This window comes from Struthio camelus, chromosome 3, assembly GCF_040807025.1.
Source record: "Struthio camelus isolate bStrCam1 chromosome 3, bStrCam1.hap1, whole genome shotgun sequence".
NCBI classification, from domain to species: Eukaryota; Metazoa; Chordata; class Aves; order Struthioniformes; family Struthionidae; genus Struthio; species Struthio camelus.
In genome coordinates this window covers 84,641,668-84,661,695 of record NC_090944.1, presented here as the reverse complement: position 1 = coordinate 84,661,695, position 20,028 = coordinate 84,641,668, and the positions used below count along the sequence as shown (strand labels likewise).

General features: G+C 38.5%; 1 protein-coding gene across 8 annotated transcripts in view; it reads left to right on the top strand.

Moving 5' to 3' along the window:
* UTRN (utrophin) overlaps positions 1-20,028 on the top strand; it is a 402,533-nt gene that overhangs the window by 25,175 nt on the left and 357,330 nt on the right. For 5 of the 8 annotated variants that reach the window (XM_068938841.1, XM_068938840.1, XM_068938838.1 and 2 more), the window contains exon 1: positions 12,950-13,085. The exons of the other annotated variants lie outside the window; for them this stretch is intronic. In XM_068938841.1, coding sequence (XP_068794942.1) covers positions 12,992-13,085 — 94 coding nt within the window. In that variant the 5' untranslated portion in view covers positions 12,950-12,991. Of the gene's footprint in view, positions 1-12,949; positions 13,086-20,028 lie in introns of those variants that run through there. 8 annotated transcript variants of the gene reach the window in all.

Sequence of the window (20,028 nt, the reverse complement as noted above, 5' to 3'; positions counted from 1 at the left end):
GATCAGTCACAGCCAGATGCCGTGGCTCAAAAGTAAAAAATGTCAGGAATTCCTTCCCGTCGGCACTACTGCTCTGACATGACTTTTAAGCAGACTTCCTCGTTGTAGTGGTGGTTTTAATTTGCCCAGCCTTTTTGGAAGTAGGCTGTTGCTGAAACAGTGGAACAAATGGCAAACTCGCTCAGAATGTTCTTCCCCCTTGTGTTTGCCCTTACCTATTTTTATTTGCTATTGGGGAGTTCTGTGGTCCTGAGCTGATGCTGTCTTCAAAGGCATATGCTGTTCTCTGTTGCTTCTCAATGTCAGCTTTCTGGTCTTTTTGCGTGAGAGAGGCAAAGCCAGAGGGACATGCAATATTTACCTTGAACATTGAGAAGGATTTATACCCACTTAAGTGGGACTGTGCTGGGGTGCAATGAACTTGTCTGCCTCATTGATTATGACCCTAATGATGGAGGGTGAAAGTCATTTAACAACCATATATTCCAGTGGTAGAACAAGACAAGGATGACAAAGTTTATTGTGGTTCAATGGGAGGTGCAAGATTGTTAGTGTGACCGCAACTGATGATGATGATATGGGAATGGGGAGACCAAATGAACTGTCTCATCAGCTCTGAGAGCTGATGGTGTCCTTTTTTAAGTTGTAGTGAGTTTTTTTTTTTTCTTTTGCAGAAAGAGTAATTGAGTGTATGGAGGGAAGTGGGAAGAAAGAAGAGACTGTTAGAAGACAGCAGGATTGGGGCCTATTTAGTTGAATGTAAAGGATTTAGAGTCAAAGTAGATATCTAAAAACTGTCACGTAACAGTTGCAATTTCCTGACTCTTTGTGGTCATTTGACTGTATCTGTGCTAGATCTGCTGTTAAATGACCTAAGGCCTCACAAACACTCGGTAGCATAAGTTTTACCAAAGGCCTGTTGGTTTTTGGCATTATTAAGCAACATCACCAACACTTTCACTAAATCTGCACAAAGTTCCTCTGATCTGCCACAAACCTGGCCAGTCTTGTCCTAAACTGCTTTCTTGTCATCTTGTACTTACCTTGCAATCTAAACTGACAAGGTCTTTATTGTGTAAGCACCCCCACTTTTGTTTATTAATGTGTTTATGAAGAATACACTTTTTTTTTTTTTTTCCTTCCCTCTTGTGGCTGTTCTGGGGTACTCGTGTGATTAGGGATTTTTATACAAACTTATGTTACAGAAAGTGGGATATGTCAGAGGTCAAAGTGATAACAAAAACTATAAGCAGATTAAACAAAACCAAAAAACATTGGGTTTGTTCTATGGTCATGACAAGAAGTGAAAAAACAAAGTAGCATAATGCAGTAAAATTTTGAAATGCTTCATTCATATGACTATCTTAAAAACTAACAGCTAGCTGGAATGATGGAAACTGCGTATAAATAATACAGAAGCTTATGTGAAAGTATAAATGTGAATGGGAACACCACAGTTAACGTAGTAAATTATTGGTAATGAATGCTGTCTGACATTTTACTGAGTATAAGTATCGTACTGAAATGCTCAGACCTAAGGCGAGTTGAAAGCAGAGTAACAAAGAACCTAGAGGGCTACACACTTGTGTGTGCGTGTTTGGGTGGGGGGGAACGTGTGTTTTTATTTTGTTTTTTATTTTTTTGTGTGTGTGTGAATTACAGATGGCATGCACTTTGTTTCTGTGCTTTAGTCTCTTTCTCCCCGCCCTCCCATCCTCTCTTTGTATTGAGATTTTACCAACATATAAATAACTGAGAAGTATACCTCTAAATGACTGTATGTTACTTTCTAATATGCAGCTTGCCTCATCATTAGCTTTGTCTGTTTCAAGAAAATGTGGCTTTGCCTGTATACATTGACAAACTTGTGGGGGAAAGTGCAGTGCACTTGGCAGTATCCTATTGCTGTTGAAGAAAGCTGGTTATAATAAAATAAGTCTATCTGAGCACCTACTCAGTGCTTGGTAGCAGCCAGTAAGGCAAGCAGGGTGGTAGAAAAGATCACATGAAGTAAGGAGCACCAGCAACATCGTTACGGCATTAAGAATACTTTACTTTGCGCTCTCAGGTGATTGTTATAAAATGGAATGGAAGGAGAGTCTTGAAATACAAGAGAGTATGTGATATTTCAGAATCTTAATAGTATCAGTGTTGTGTTTGTATCAGTAAAGCATTTTCTTCAGAGTTACTATTTCATGTAGTCGTATATTACTTACTCATGTATTCATTAAAAATGTATATAGTGAGTGTACTCATAATTAAAATACGTTAAAGTCATCAGTGTTCTAGTCAAGCAAGGGAGGGCTAAGCTACTTAAAGATTTGCTTTTTGCTTTGAATTTAAAGGTTTCCGCTTCAAAATGTTTTCGTAAAAGCAAGGTAAAATTTTACTTAGCTGTTGTAAGGTTAATTTCAGTAGATGTCGGGTGGGATTCGTAACAAATAGTACAAAATGGATGAGAGAGAATGACTAGCAGTAAACATTGATTAGAATGTTTTTTTGCTAACATTTGAAGTTTAGGGTGTGATCCTTCAGTTAAGGTGATCAATAATGTTGCTAGTATAGTGTGTGCATTTTTTATATAACCCTCTGAGGGTTGAAATTAGGCAGTAAATATGTATATTGTTGACATTAAATATTTGTCAGAGTGCTGTATTGCATCACAGTAATTCTGAAGCAGAAATTATATTTTGAGGCTCTGTCTCTCTGACTTGGAGATGTGTGTGATTTGTATGACAATGTCTTGTGCAGGAGGACTTTTGGGAACTCGTACCTTTGGCTTGTATCTCGAACTTTGCATTCAGTTTAAGCTTTTAATTCAACTAATATCCAGTTCTGTTGGTGACAAAACCAAACTGATGACAATACTAGCAGTGTTCAAGTATCATTGTACCATAGTAATTTTGAGAGGGATAGATGGCGTGTTGTGGAAAAGGTACTGTGTAAGTGCAGGCTACCTTCTGTATAGTGTACGGTAGGTTTGATGAGAGGGTTTCTGGGAGTTTAATTACACTTTCTTGGTGGGTGGTGGCATGTGGAGAATGAAAGTATGCAGTCCTTCTGTCCAGTGAAGCTTTGGTAATTACTCCTCCACACACTTGAGCTTAAATAACTGAGCCTAGTGTTTTCCATTAGACCCGATAGAAGCATGCAAAGGATATGCACAAAAAGCTTGCTGATAATTCTTATTGAAAAAAAACCTGAGGGTGTAAATGACTGTTCTTTTGCTGGCTTGCAACTCTGCTGATTGGATTGGTTGTTGCTCCTTAGCTGCTTACCTTTGCCCTCCATATCTCTGCTGGTGGTACAGTTTGTGTGAGCTTTCCTTGACTAGCGTTGAGCCAAATGAGGTGTCTTCTAACTCAGCTATTATTTAAACAGTTCAGCTGATGTGCTGGATGGGGCAGTCCCCAACCTCTGTGTGGGTACCAAGGCAAGTGGTTTCAGGTAGTAGACTGCACTTGGAAAAGGATGAGAACCTATCTTTCACTGCTTTTGGAACTCTCCTCGTGATGTTGTGTACACTGATGTTTGAAGAGACTTGATTTCCATCTTTAAGTTCCACCTGAACCTGAGAAAAAACTTCTTCCTGTGAGGGTGACAGAGCACTGGCACAGGTTGCCCAGAGAGGTGGTGGAGTCTCCTTTGCTGGAGTTATTCAAAACCTGTCTGGACACGATCCTGTGCAATGTGCTCTAGCTGACCCTGCTTGAGCAGGGGGGTTGGACTAGATGATCTCCAGAGGTCCCTTCCAACCTAAACGATTCTGTGATTCTGTGATTTCTTTCCAGATAATAGTTCAGTTGCCTCATATGCTTCAACTTTTGTCTCTTTTACCCCTCTTTCCTTCCTTAATGCATTGATGCATGTAAATGCTGTGCTAGACTGAAGAGCTCTCTCTCTGAGAGCTTTAATTCTGCTTTGTGACCCTTAAAAAATGAGTTGATGATATTTGTTGCTTTGCTGTATGTTTTTATTTGTTGGCAGTGCAGCATGTGGTGATTCTGTGTTGCCATAGCCGTTTAATGATGGTCCTCTGTAACTTGACCTTGGCTACAGATGAGTTTAATAATCAGTTATTTTGCAGGTTCCAGTAGACTCCATATTTAACCAAGAGCATGGTTTTACCTCACTGATTTTTCTTGCCGCACTGATTGTGGAAGGGAAGGAGGAAACACATTAATTCTAACAGTGGTTTTAATGATGCAGTTCTAGTACCTGACAACTGAGATGTACACGTTTTGTTCCTGCTCATTGCTGACACACAGCAACAATTATTATTATTTTTTCCTTAATATAAAGCCTTTGCAGAGTATTACACTTAGCAAAACACCTGATGTTGGAGTATCTGTTGAATTATGTTCTCTGGCTTTGTTGCAGTCTCCACAAACTTAAACAAGCACACGGTGATTTGCAGTTTGTGGTTGTTTTGAGATCAATGGCTGGCAGTTCTGAATTAGTGTGTAAGTTTTTAGCATTGAGGACTAAACTACTGGGACAAATTTAACAGGAGAGATAAGGTGTAGTAAATTTTCAGTTACCTAGAGCCTTTCTTAGAGAAGATTGAAATGGAGCATGTTTTGCACGTGGATTTTTGGGTGTGTGCACGTGTGTGTGTGTGTGAAAAGAGCCTGTTGTGAAATGAAAGCCTCTTATTGTGGCAGCAGGTTGGGACACTTTCAGATGGTTCTCTCTGGGTTTTAAAATTTTCAGGCAAGGCTCCATCATGCAGGAGAGTGAATTTGTGCTGAAAGTGGAGCAAGTGAACAGCATCTGAGCAGTGCAGCGCCTGCCCTTATCAGTTTGGGTGCAGTGCGGTCCCAGGTGCCTGGACTGTGCGTGTGCATCCGTGCTCTTGTTCTCAAGCTCTGTGCTCTGCAGCTGGACTGGGTCACTCAAACCTAGTGTGATATTTCCTCACTGAGCTGAGTAGGCATACTTCTTGACTCTGATAATAGCAGTGCTATTTTAGAAAGAGGGATGCTTTAGTTGGATTCTTGGCAGAATTGTGCTCCAGGGTATTGCGAGTGGACTCCAGAGCATAATGCAGCAGTTCAGCTGATTTGGGCTAGTTACTAACTAAGGAAATTACTTGAATGGGTTGGGAACTGTGTGTGTGTAAGAATACCTTTGTCTCTTCAGTTAATCAATCCTGCTCACCTTGTGATGAGAAGAGAATCACAAAATGAACATCAGCTTCCTGTAGACCGACTAGAAAAGAATCTTCCTGAACACATTGTTTACTTATACGTTTATTGTAGACTATGTAGTTAAAGTCCCACTCAGCATAAAAAGGTACTTTGTGGCTTGAAGAGGAGGAGTGATTCTTGGACAACAGTTTTTTTCTAGGATTCTCTTTTCTTCTCTGTAAACTAACCTATTCTTTGACTTCCATTGGAAACCTGGTGTGCTTGGAAACCTTATTTGGTTGCTAGATTTATTTTTATATGCATGTGTCTATATATATGTGTGTGTGTGTGTATATGTGTGTATAAAATAAAATTAGCAACCAGATACAGTTTAGAGGGGTGTGTTTGTGTGTATATACACACATATATAAAAACTGAGAACATTTTGGATTGAGAAAAAAGTTTGTCTCTCTCTCTCTCTCTCTGGTGTGCCTCATGGGTTCTAAAGAAGAAATTAACGAATCAAATGTAACATTTCATGTAACCTTTCTGTATGCTTCTTGTAGAGGTGTAAAGCATGAAAACTCAAATGCACTATAAATCTAAATTGAGGAAGCTGTTTACTAGGCATTTTATCTGCAGGAAAATCCCTTTGTTATTTTCGGAAGGGATATTCTTTCAGAGGTAGAAATCTGCAGATAGAAAATGAATCAAGTGGTATGTAGATAGTTGAGACAAGTCTGTCTTTTGGGGAGAGAAAAGTTGAACTGGAGATGTGTTTATGTAGACACGTTAACTCTGTCCTCTCTAATTGCAGTGTTTATTCTTAAAAAATTAACTCTGCTAGGCACAAACGAAACAAACTTTTCGTATGTGTTTGTCAGAATGTGCTAATGGACAAGAAGCTGCTTGTAGCACGGCTCTCCCTGAGCTGCATGTAATCAGCTATATAATCATAGTGTGCAGGTACTTTTTGAATAGTTTTGTGGTGCCTTTGATAGTTTCTTGCTGGCTTTTGGCTTTCTGGGCTAAGAAAAAACAGCCTGTTCAGTTTAGGGAGCTCTTTGCAATAATACTCTTGCTGTTCAAGGAAGGAATAGAGACATGAGGGGCGCCTAATTGCTTTCTGCATTTCTGTAGACCCTTATTTTCTTAGTTAACAAAACTCCCCATCCACGGCTTGGGTGACTGTGGGAAGTTCTAAATACTTTGATACTGGTTCCTATAGAAGACGAAAGAGCTTTGCACAATTTTGTTCTTCTGTTTGCCATGTGTATTTTTTTTCTTGGAAAGCAAAGAGTAAAATAGATTGTTGTAAGTGGGAAATGGATATAGACTGTCTGGGTGGGAGAAACTTAATACTCATTTTAAAAAGATTCAGAATAAATATGTATACTTATATTGTGACAGAGCTCAGTGGCAACACAGAAATAATTTTTTTTCTCTGAATCTTCCAGCTGAAGTTAATGGCCTACTGTAGGGACTCTCTGATCTTCTATGCGTAGTCACAGGACGTACTGAACAGACTTTTAGATATTTGATGCTGCAGTTGTTCATGGTACTTTGCTAATTGTACCAGTGATTGTGTTGCTGCTGAAATGTACCTGTGATAAATATACCTGTGATTTTCTTCCCTTCTTCCCCTTCTCCTTCAGCAGTAGAAGATGACAGTGTGTGGTTTTAGCTTTCAGGATAAAGGCTGTAGTTGCAGCCTTAGCTGATAGAGGCTCCTTAGCTAAGGCCTGAGCACTTTGACTAGTGGAGCGCCATTTGCTTGTTCCAGACTGATTCACTAGACTTTCTAGTGTGCCATCCTTCCCCTATTCCCCTGAGGCCAACCCTGCTTGGTTTGAGTGGGGAGAGCTGGGAGGGGTTGGCTGTTCCTGTCCACTGGAAACTGTTAATAAGGTCTATTCAGAGTGTGCCTACATATATATTTTATCCCATATTGTCATACCTAAATTTGGGAGTTAGGTAGCACCTTGCTGCTGTAGCTAGTGGAGAGGGAGGGAGAGATTCCTTCCGCATAGGATCTGTCTCCTTCAGGACCCTGGGTATTTTATATATCAACATACAGCCTTTGGAGTGCTTTTGATGTTGTTACTCTTTTTTACATTGCTTTCTCCCCAAACCCCAGAGTGTATGAGCAACTCCCAGAGACTTCTTTTTCTTTTATAGGAATATTCTATGAAGCCTCAATAGAATCTAATAGGAATGAAATCAGCAGGATCTTGCAAGTAGCTGTTACTCAGTGAAACACTGAAAAATGCCAAAATTCCCATTAACTTTGAACTTCTAAGATTCAGTGCATTGCTGTGTCAGTGTCTCTATCAGGTAACACAGAAACTGTTGTAGAACCCTGTAAAATATTAATAAATTCCTTTCTCTATCGATTTTTTTTTAATCAACCTGTAGAACTGCAAATAAGAATAACATTCAATAAGGTTCCCATTTGTCCACCTGTATATTCAAGACTGAAAAGATGCATATCAAAGGATACTTTCTGCTCAGTTTCATAGGGATTTTTCATAAAATAAATTCTGAGATGTTTCTCTTCTTGGAGAAGGAAACTCTCATTTGTGAAATGAGAGACAAAAAGGTACAAATGAAATTAATTATTATACATGTGAGTGTCTCAGCTACTGTTTCCCAGGTTTTTGGGTCGCTCCCTGGCCTAAAGGATAGGGTGCAGTGAGAAGTGTTTTGGAGATGGGGCATTGTCCTGTAGCAGTTCCCAAAGCTGCTGAGTGCTAGTAGGGCTGGGCTCTGAGCCTGTGTCTGTGCTGCTGCCCTGGTACCCGATGCCCCCTCTGGCCCTCACTGCTGTGTCTCTGCTGGCTGCTCTTGGTTGCCACTGGACACCTACTGCAGATCTTCAAGAAGCTGAGCTATGTAAGAGTGGAAACATCAGTGCAGGAGGTAATGACAGGACACTTCCTTGTGCATGCAGTACAGCGTTTAGGTGGCAGCGGAGGTGCATGTTTAGGTGGCATACCTGACTGTAGTAGCTTGTACAGGAGTGGCTGTTGAGCGTGTTCTGTGGTAACAGTGTTATTTCTGGAGTCCTGCCAGTAGGTGTTGGAACACCTCCTGTTTCGCTTGCAGCCAGATGAAGTCAGACTTGAAGTCAGATTGAAGTCAGACTGAGAATGGCTCCTCAGTCTGTCCCTCCAGCAACAGAACAATATGCACTATTAAAGTGGCTTAGATATTTGAAATTGTAAACAGCCAGCAAACCAGCAAGAACGGCTGCTCAGATGGCTTACAGACCCATCCCATCCTTCCCTCCGGGAAGTGGGCTTGACAAGGAAAGAGGAAGTGATTACTCCTATTCCTGCACCGTGGAATTTGGGTGCACTGCGACTTAGTGGCCGAGAGCAGGTGCAGGGCTCCCATGGAAATAAAAGTTCATCAGTATTACATCCTAGCATGCAAAACACTAATGTTAGGAAAAAGGTAGGTTAGAGCCATGCATCTGCTGTCTGTTCTCTATCCCGGATTCATCATGACTTAACATATTTCTGGAAGATTTTAATGTGCTCCAGAAGTTTTCTGATTATTTACATTTGAAATATTTCCCCCCCATCCCTGGATATAACAGAATAACTTTGAAAAAGCGTAACTAAAACTGTGGAGACTCTTGAAAGGTGTCATATTTTGTTTTCTATGATTACTGTTGTTATTTCTCTTGCAGATGAGTCAGTTGGTTAGTTGCTGCCGCACAGCCACATAGGTGCTATTTTAATAGAACCAAATCTGTCGAGCACAGTATTACTAAAACTCTTTGCATGCTGAGCCTTTTGTGCAAGCATTAAGATGATATTTGTATGTTATCCATAGAGCTCTAATAGCTGTAATACTTGAAACAATGTGTGTTCTTCTCCCCCCCACTCCACCCCACAGTAGCAAAGGCTTAACTATTACTATACTGTTAATTCACTTTTCAAAAGAATGTTTCATGCTGACACAAACCTGCTGTGTGAAAGAAGGTTTCGAAAGAGATGCTAGAAGTTCTTTGTTATCCATCCAAAGTTGTTGCTGCTCTGGGTTTTCTGGGAGTAGGGGGTTGAATTAATTACCAATTTCCACCAAAATTAGACAGGCACTTGAAACATTACTTTCTGTTTCAGTTCCTGTCGCTGCCTTTTCAGCATCCTTCTCTTTAACATTGTCCTCTAAGCTCTTTTATTTGCTTACTGAAGTTCCAGAATTGTTTGATCTGCTAATTCAAAACGTGTTTGTTGGGCCAGTGAAAAAAATCTTGTCATGTTGTTGTGGTGAAATAAAACCTTGTGAATAAAATTATGGGTTATTAATATCACACAGCATGAGAAATGCTTAACTAGAAGCTCATTATAGCAGTGTTATAAAGTGGAGGCCTAGAGAGGTAGTATAAAAACCTTGCAGAAGAGCATGCTCCTTCTCTAGGAAGGAACAAGTCCTTGGCTTTAGCATGACGAACAGGGGAGGAAGGTTATGGAGGAACTCTACATCTACTTGTTCTTCTCCTATAAGAAATCTTATACATTTTTTTTTGTTTGTTTTCTTCCTCGGTAAAACAAGCCTTTCTTTGCAGACTTGTCTGGATGGGTAGAAGTTCAGAGAAGGGTTAACCCAGGCCTACTTGGAATGAGGCTACAAGAAGGGAGGCGGTGAAAAAGTAGCCAATTTCCTCTTCACTGAGTCAAGGCATTAAAGGGACTTGGAAAGCTCCCAGGACCAGAAAGCAAAGAAGAGATGGAAACCAATCGTATTCAACACTGTATTGTTTACAGAGGATTTTATAATTAAAGGATGTTGCCTTCCACTCCCATTATTGTTTGCAACTGTGAACTTAATTTCGTTTTGGACCTGGTGCTGACTTCGTGTCTGCTGGGACCAGGATAGAGAAGTGATCTTATGTGTTTATGAACTCACCTTCAAATGACCAGATGCAATCGTTTTTCTGTTTTTCCTCTACTTTTTCTCACTTTCCTATTCCCTATTTTATGATCTGAGCTATTGATATATGATGTTTTCATGTATTAAGTTTATAATTCAGGTTCTTCTAGAAGAACTGAGGTGCCATTTAAGCTGCAGTCCTTCTGAAAACTTGAAGTGACTTTTGTTTTGTGTTGGCCCTAGCCTTGTTCTTCTCCATGCTTTGTAGTATGCAGGTGAATATTAAAACATATGATTTCTGCTCACTAGGCTTTTACTCAGCCTTCACTCTACTTTTATTTTTCCACTGTAGTTTCAGCTGGTCTGTTTGGCTGGTCTTTTTATCTTACATGACGGTAAGAAGGCTAGGGCAGGCAGCCAGTTGCTGTTGAGCTATAATAGAGGCAGTGGTATGTACAAAATTTCATTACTGCTGTCAACACCAGAGTGAATAAAAGAAAGCACATACTCTAGACAGAGAGCTGCTAAATAAATCGCCTATTGAATTCAGTAGTGGTAGGAATGAGACCGTCTTCCCCTAATGAATGAAGTGTTTTATGGATGGTATGTTGAACTCTTGCATTTGTTTAAAAAACTGAAAATCCTCTTTTGCCTTCTTCTAGGATTACTTTCCCCATGGCTACCACTTCTCTCTTGCTTATCAGTTCTTGTGGTTAACACATGGGTTTCACATCCAATACATTAGATTATGGCAGAGGCCCAAGCCTCACTATTAAAAAATATTTCTGCCATTCTAAAGCTAACTTCTTTATGGATGAGTTCTGATGTGAAACTAACTTATACCCATAATTCTGCCTCTATCTGAATAAGAAATTTATTTTGTTCAAAAAAAATCTTTCATAAAGCAGTAAATGTTCTCAATGTATATTATTATTAAAGTGTTGGATTTTTGAAGTAAAACTTGGTGTTGGATGAAACCAGTTTCACTAAGATGTGCTATCGAATTACTGCTGGTAAGAAAAACTCAAGAGTTCAGGTTCTGTGAAAGCTCTCTGGTGAATTAACGTTTTCCCCTCATCCCCTCCCTGCCCCCCCATGCCTTAATACTGAAATTCCAGGAGTAATGAAGGCTCAGAGGGGTACTCAGTGTTGCTCTAACTTCTCTTACTGACTGCACCATCCTTTATTAAGGAATGGAAAGGGTGAAAGTGTTGTACCAAAACAATTAATTCCTGAAACTTAAACAACATAACCTTTAGTCTTGGCAAGTATCCGATGAGCAGAGTCTTAATGTGTTTGTGTATGGGGCTTATTGTTCAGTAGGCAAGGGCTATGTGCGGTAGGTGAGATGAAACGTTGGATCAGCGGAAGGGCTGTCTCTTAAGGAACGCAAATCAGTCTCATTAGGACCTGAAGAAAGAGTTTAGGTGCTGTTTATAATGTTTAGCATATGTACCTGACCTCCTGCTAATTTTGATTCTATATTCCCTAGAATTGGCAACATCTTTTTGTTGTGTGCTTGTAAATTGCTTGAACCAACAAGGTTTGGATTTGTATTTGCCATTGCAAAATACATCATTGTTGCTTGTTCATAAATATCTTTATGTGAATCCTGGTTTTAATATTTTATTTCCCTTCCCTATTGCTCGTTTGTTGTACAGGCCACAGAAAAGTTTGGATACAAATGTCTGGTTTAGCCCTGTGTATGTATGGCTGTCTTTATTCATGGAAACAAGACGCTTTTGTGCAAATGTTTCAGGCTTCAACTATGAAGAATTGTTAAAATAGAAAAATCCAAAGTAAGACCAACTAACCGAAAGGGGTTAAAAGAAAAATCTTATCTTGAGCTCTTCCCCCCTCCCCCACCCCCCCCAACCTTGCCCTCAGTGTCTATCTGGTATGTGACACAGTAAACTTTCCCAGCTGAATATGCATAAAGAGATAAAAGCAGAATTTAGAACAGTTGCCTTACAACACAGTGCGCCAACACAGATAAACCAAATAGCATCCCTGTCTTACTGCTTTTGAAAAAATTCTATATGTAACTCTTCTCTGGTTGTAATGCTTGTACTTCCATGTTATTTTTATTCCTGCCTTGCATTACTTTTTTTGTGACTAGTGGAAATCTATACAGTTTAATATCCTAAAATGGATCATTTTGAATCGCATACACTTCACAACTACAGGATTAAAAAAAATCTCAATTTGATTCTAAAGTTGACAACAGGATATTGAAGGGGGAGGGATTGGTTTTGCCTTCTGTCATCATGGTCAAAGAAGTTTAAAGGCCTTCTTCTAAAATAACTGACATACCCTTACATTATGCAGCTTCTGCCTTACTGTACTGTGGCATGTTTTGTTTGCAATTACTGCACAATGGAAATTGCATACCGAATCAGAGTTTGTAACTGTTGCATTGGCATAGAGGTTTATCTGCAGATCTTGCTTTTTGTGCTGAAACCTTGCATTACAATTTCCATGTGCTTTGTTAAAATACCAGTAAAAGATGTGGATACTTACCAGGATTGATGTTCTGTCAAATGCGTAGAAAAAGTGTTGCAGTAATATTATAAGCTTTTTGCAGAGTTACTGTTAAATGCACAGGAAAATTGCTAATGTATTTCCTACTTTCTGTACATAGAAACTTGTGAATGCTTTGAAAGCCTAGAAGCACTCAATTTTCATAAAGATGGAGAAAGCGAAGTGAAATAGTCATCTGTGCATTTTTCTTTCTTTTCTTTTTTTTTTTTTGAAACTGTTAATTAGCCTTAAGTCTATTGTTGTTTATTTACAGTCTTTAACTGTAAAAAGTTTGTTTCCTGACTGGTTTGTCAGTCACTCTATGGCTGAATATGTCAAACTCTCTGAGGAAAACCAATGCTTCCCTCCCCCTCAAATCCCAGCATGCACTTCTTGTGTGGGTATTAGTGTGTACTTCCTCTACATCTTCATTTTCCTGTTTCTGAACAGTAAGCTTGGTCATGAATGTTCAAACAGCCAAAAAAGCTGTATGGAAAAAGCACAAGCTTGCTATGCCTTGGAATACTGTCACACAGACTTGTTATCCTCCACCGGGTGAGTGCATGTTTAAATATGTTTTCAAGGCTATGATGGATAAAGGGATCTAACCATGTGCGTCTGTTTTTGTCTTCTATACCTGATGCAAACTGCTTTTATTAACTTGATTCAAGTTTGCCGAACCTAATAGCAACAGGTTGTCAAAGACGTGGTAAGAAACAGTCCGAAGGAGAGACCGTTTGCAGTCTGTTTTTTGTGGCACTCCTCCATTGCGAGCTCTGTACTAATTGTGGCTGTTTAACATCTACAAGAGGCACTTGGTAGTGCTTTTGTCGTGGGTTTCCTTTTTACATAAAGGGTATTATTTTTTTTCCTCCACAGTGATTCTGCCTACTTCTTCATTTTTTTCTCCCTTTCTAAGAATAGGTTCTTAAACAATGGAAACATGATATGACAGCATTGGAAGCCTTAATGTCCCTACTTCTCTGAAACTGTACATCACGTCAGTGATTTCAATATTTAATTGTATTTATTCTCTGCAGTTCTGCTTACTATACTTCCTGAGACTGTTGGATGTACATACTTATAACAGTTCCAGCCCCCCTTACAGTACAGCATATGATCATGGTGGGATTTTTCTTTTGAGTCAAAACTGGGGAAAGGAGGGGTGTGTGTGTGTGTGTGTGTGTGTGTGTGTATCTGTTCTAAGTTTGGAATGTCCTGGGAGCAATATTTCCTGTAATTTGGAAAGAATTTTTGTGGGGCTTTGAGGAAGAAGAAATTGGGAATGTTTCTCTTTCCTTTTCTTCATTCCGTCCCTTCCTACTCACCCTGGTTGAAATTTCATGGGCTCAATATTCATCTGCTTCATGATGGCCAGGGCCAGATAAGCTAGATTGGCATGATGAACAGGATTTGAAGATTCTGAATACTTGTGAATATGCCTTAGAGACACAGTAATTGACAAATAGGGACTGATTATTTTGTGAATTGGTGTCAGGGCTTCATTGATGCAGAACCTACTGATCAGTAGATTTATTATTATTATTTTTTTTTTTGAAAAAGCTATAGTCTGAGTATAGGTTTATAGAGCAAGACAACAATTCACTTAAGCCTTAGAAGCAGAATTACTAATTTTAAATAGAACAAAATGATGCGCTGAGACTCTAGTCTTACTTATGCTTGCTTCTGGTAACGCTGAGGTGGATTTGGAGATATGCCAGTTTATATAAGATCAGAAACTTTTCCTTTAAGGGCCAATCCAAACGGTTAAAGTTGAGAAAAATGTCAAGAAAACTCATTACCATTAATGGATTTGCTTTTGTCAATGAGTTTGCAGTTTTCACTAAAAGTACAGGTCAGAGAGCCATTTGATGTTGTTCAGAATCTCTAGCATGCGTTCAGCCTGCTGGTGAGATGCAACTTATTTTAGTTGACTCTCTTTTTAGAAGGTTGGAACTAGGAAAATGTCAGTATGCTTTTTTTTGTGTGTTATTTTCTATTTTTGTTTTTAACCTGGGCACATGTTCAGAAGAAACATTTGATCTGTGGTGTATGTTGTTTCTTTTTGAGAACTATTTCTGGGATTTTCTTCTTCTTTTGTAGAAGTTTGTTTTTTAGGGGAACTTAATCTTGGGAGAGGAAAGTAAGTGTTTTAACCAACCATACAATTAATTGATGAACATTAGGGTTGTGAAACCTTTAAAAAGTTTGTCTGTGGAATAACAGGAGGTGTATCCTTCTGAGCCTTTCCTTTTCAGTCCTTCAGGTATTTCTAGTAGGTAAGTGTCAGTGGGTGTACACAGCTAAGGCTGTGATATTTGTTTGTGTGTGGATGATTTATTGTAAGGGTGCCTGTTAAAATTGGGGCCAGGCTAATATATAAATTTTCCTAGGTAAGTTGCAGCTACTTGCTTGTTCAAGTGCTTTATATGCATGTGCAGATAGCACTTAATGGCCAATTCTTAAGTCCTGTTTAATTCTCTCTGAGCTGAGAGCTCTCTGTTTAGAAAAAAAAGATTGCAATATATCAGCCACAATAGAAGTGCTTTTAAGCAAGTGGCAGGGTTTTTCTATGAAATTCCCTGCATTATAATGTTCCTAACTTATCATAAACTGTAGGACTATGATCTGCTTTTTGAGGGCACTCCCATGCTGTGGGAATGACTCTGTTCTTCCAGGCAAAACCTTTCCAGCATAGCAAGCATAGCAGTATTTGACTTGATTTGTGTGTGTGCTTTTCTTTTTTTTGATTTCTTTCTCCCTTAATTGCCTGATTGTTCAGATGGATGTCACCATGTCGCTTGAGGGGATGTTCCTTACCGTGCTTTAAGGGACTAGAAAAAGATGTCAGTTATATGAAACCTTCTGAAAGGGGCTGCCCTTACAGCACTGTTTCTATAAAATGCCAACTCTTGAAGCCAATTAGGCGCTCTACGGTAATCGAATAATCTTTGTTGGCATCTTAGCAGTATACCACTGCTTATTTATTTTGCTAATTTTTCACGTAATTTTCAGCAGAAGCAAAACAAAGCAATTCACATTGTATTGCAAGCAGATTATTGTACAAAATTCCCCTCTCAATTGATTAAAATTATTGCTATTTTTTATAGCAATAGGAAATAATGATAGTGACATGAGGCATTTTGCAAACTAATATTTTAACAACGTCTCTTTTGAATTTGTGCATTTAGCTTGTATTAGCATTTCCTTCTAGCTCAGATAGCCTTGCTTTGGAAATACCAGGAACATTAGACTATAAATTAAAAACTTCCTTTCAGGTGGGAAGTAATTTATCTGTTCCCACAAGATATATGCAGTGAAAGCAGGTTGGAGTTATTTTGTCATGAGGCAAAAAGCTATTATAAAAATAAATATATTGTTTGTGTTCTTGTAAGCAATTGTGAAGCCCTGAGTCGGCTGATTTGCTTAGTAGAGCTGTGCTTGGAGTATCAGTTTCAAATGTGCTTTTTGAAACAGCTCTGGCACTTAACAACACACAAAAATGTATGTTTCCCTTTTGGCAGCAGGTGATGATGAGTCTGTTTTGAAATAGCATAGTTTTAGATGAAATGCACAAGAACAGATAGTTTTCTCATTGCATAGTTACCCTTTGAGCCTTCCCACGAACTGTGGTTAAGGTTCTGCGTTACTTTTTTTCCTCCTAACTGTTTCCTCTCTCAATGTGTAGTATATTATTAAATACAAGTACTGAAAAAGTCTTATAGTAGAGTAATTTTTGTACATAGCAGGGTTTTGGTATGGAGGATGTTCTTTGCTTTTGGTTTTGTTTTTGTGTGTTTTTTGTTTTTTGGAAGTAAACTGTGCCCCTTTGCATTGTGTTGCATACAGCGGTGTCTGTGACTCACTTTTGCCATGTGGAGAAACTGCATTTTCTCTAGCGGGTGAATAATGTGATGTCGGTTCACTATTATGTTTTCACTGAAATGTTCTGACCCTTAACTTGAGGGTGCCATATGCTTCCTGTTCTAGTCCCTTATGAATAGGACAGGAATTGGCAGGAATGTGGTCTGTTATGTGAACTAATTTATATGGCGTCTGTATGGAGCACATTGTAATCTTCCCTAAGCAAGTGACTGAGAAAGTGAGTTGGAGTAGTTCCCTAGTTGATCCTTCCAGGAGGTAAAAAATGCAGTTGTTTCATGGGGGATGGAGTTGCATTGTAGTTTCACAGTTAGTATGTGCTGAGGTGAATTTTTATCTGAACATTCAGAAAAGCAGCAAAGTAAATGATGAAAGGGAATTTTCTTTAAAAATTCTTAGATGGTCTTTGTGGGGTGGAATCAGGACTCCTCACACCCCTCTGCTTCATGTATTATAAATAATGGTAGGTGTATACTGCCATGTATTTTTTTTTTTAACCTTTGGTTTGTCTTCTGAAAAAAATCAGTTATTGAAACTTCAATTTTTCTGTATATCTAAGCTGATTTGGTTGAGTTAGGGGAAAGCCATTTGAATAATGTAATTTCTGTATGATAAATGAGATAAGTAGCTGGGGAACGCGTTATTTAGCTTGAGAAAGATTAAGTTTCTCAGATTAATTTGTTCAATGGTAGTAATTCATTTTGTAAGGCTGACATCCTAGTTTTTTTCACTTGTGTCTACCCTGATCAAACCTAGCATCAAACCTACTTGTTAGTATTCACTAACAAGTTTGTTCTGCTTGGCAGTTAAAAGAGCATTTAGCATCATTTGTACAGATGCTACCAGAATGGTTGTAACTATCTTGCTAAGTTTTGCTAAAGCATAGATTTCCTGCTGCAGCTATGAAATATATCTCCTTTTTTACTGAGGTGAAATATTGTCCAGCCTGGCTTAACTGTTCTGGATCTGACTTGACTTGAAGTTAGGGCCTGAGACATACTAATTTCTAACATTGTAGGTGCAATGTTAAATTTTATGCCTGGAATAGGAAGTGGGCTGGGCAGATATTTGAATTGTGAACATGTTAGTAAAAGATCATGTATTTCCTGTTGTTCTAGTAAACTGTCTAAAACGAGGACGATTATTCGTCTCTCTGCACCTCTTTGTCCCCTCTCTCTTTCTGTGCTTCTCTGTCTGTCTGTCTCTCTCTGCACTTCTAACTCGCTTCGTAAACACATAGCGTGTGCTGACTAGGCAGGTCATGTACCCCATCTGTTACCTCTAGTGCTGGTGGCTCGTTCCAGCTCAAGTGCTTTTGTGGGACTGAGTCTGAGTGTCTGACATCTGAACAAACACCTCAGGACCACCTTCCGCAAGCAGAAACGGAGAATCATGCTTTGTCAGATGGACTGGTGAAATGATGTAGCCTTTAAATGCCACTTTTCTTCTTCCTCTCAGATACACCTTTCCCCCTATTAGAACTGCAGAGCTCAATCATTTAAGCTTCAGCTTATTTTGAAAGGTTCTTATCAGGTTTAATACATTGTAAAATACGATAATTTGAAAGCAATTTACAAAACACTTTGTGCAGACCATTGAAATTAGCTTCTGCTTTAAGCTCAGCTATAATAAAATCAATGTTTATTTGGCCTCTGTGACCATAGTCTTTTTATGTATAAGGAAAACAAATATTTCCGCTGCTGCATTTAAGGTAGTGGAGAGATAATAAAATCCGTAGTTCTTGAAAGTGGAACAGTAGATCCCTTCTAAATAGAGGACTCTCTAAGCTACATTATCGCTCATACAGACAGTCCATATACAGCATTTTGTCAAACTTCTGTCAGGCATACAGTTTTCTACAGACAAGGTTAGTTGCTGCTTCCCCAGTCCTACCCAGGAAGCGACTAAATAAGATTACAGTCTTTCTAGTTCCTGAAATATAAACATAGATTTTATTTAATTATATTGATTAGTTTTCAAATATTTAATTATGTTTTCTTTTCTCTGCTTTTTCTGTAATAAAGATTTTAAATTGTTTGATCATACATTTAAATATCATGTGTCTCAATTCTTGTTGCAACTTTCCTTTCAATGTATATGTTTTAAGCTTCAGCCTGCTCACAATAAAGTGTTTGAGGCTGACGATTATGTAGTGGAGTTCTTAGAACTTGTAAAAAGTAAAATGCAGTCACTTGATGTCTCATCATTCCCTTAACTGTTATCTTAACATTTCATGTGAGCCTTCTTTATCTAATCTACAGAAACTCTAGTACCTTTAAAAAAATAAATACATACAATCAAATGTGGGTTACACAGATAATTTTCCTGTAGGGACATGCCTCAACCTTTCATTTAGCAATCTTGCGTGCATACGGAGTCTCCCATACTAACAAAAGTCACTTGACAGTTTAAGAAATATGAGAGGAAATGTTATTAATAAACTTCATTATCGAATGATGACTTACTGATGGTATATTTTGCTGTAGTAAGCAGTAAACGAGATGGACTGTTAAATGGAAGTGAATATACTTTCTCCTCCTTTTTCTTTTGACCTGTAGACAACACTAATTATATCGAAGTTAATGTGAGCAGTATGAGTTGCAAATGCTGATACATAGACAGGATTAAACCATTTGGAATATACCTTGTGCATTTTTAGTTAATTCTAGTATATATTCATTGCTGTCTTGAAAATAATCAAACAGTATATTATTGAAAGTAATAAAACAGTGTATTTTCCCATTTCAACATGGAACTAACCTGCTATTGAAAATATTTTGGTATTTGAAAGACTTAATAACTAAGGAGAAAAACATGCCTGCTTTAACTCTTTATTGTTTTTTATGATTAAAAGATAAACTTAAAATTTTGCTGGCAGCACAACAAATGTTGCCGGTCTGAGATGTATCATTTTAGCAATGAATGCATATTAGAAAACAATCTTATTTAATTCGGTTAGGATCAAATGATTTATATGAATGATTGTGTGCAATACTATATGCTTTCCTTGCACATAGAGCATCCATTGTGAATCTGTGTTTTTTTTTTTTTAAAGTCCATAGCAGTAAAAATACCTTCAAGAGTTTTGTTGTCAGAAGTTATGCTGATTTTTTTTCTTTTTTTTTAAAATGGCCTGCTAAATTAGCTTGCTATCTTATCTGATATTCTGCCCTGAGCTATAAGGGAACACTTTTCTGCATTAACTTCAGTAAGGAATCCTTATGGTAGTTAGTACAGTCACCACTGACTTTACCACTCAACTTGCAGCAGGGCAGGTGCAGTGTGGTTTGGTTTGAGGGGTGAGGGCGGGTTATAGTTTGGCTTGCAGATGGTCTCTGTGGGAATATAACTTGACCAGCTAAAATACGTAAGTGCTGCTTGAATTTGACCTTTGCCTCTGATCATTCTGCCTCTTCTGCTGTACAGAGGGCTAAGAGCAGCTTTGCCTCATGCCTGTAGTAAACACAGGGAGTAAAATCCTTTTTAGACATTTAACCTTTTGGCACACAAGGTAATCATAGCTGTTCTTCTTCTAGGTAGATTAGAGCTACCATGAAAATGTATCTTTTTGCATTTTAGTGGTAAATGGAGTTTTTTCCAACATAGTTTGTAAAGA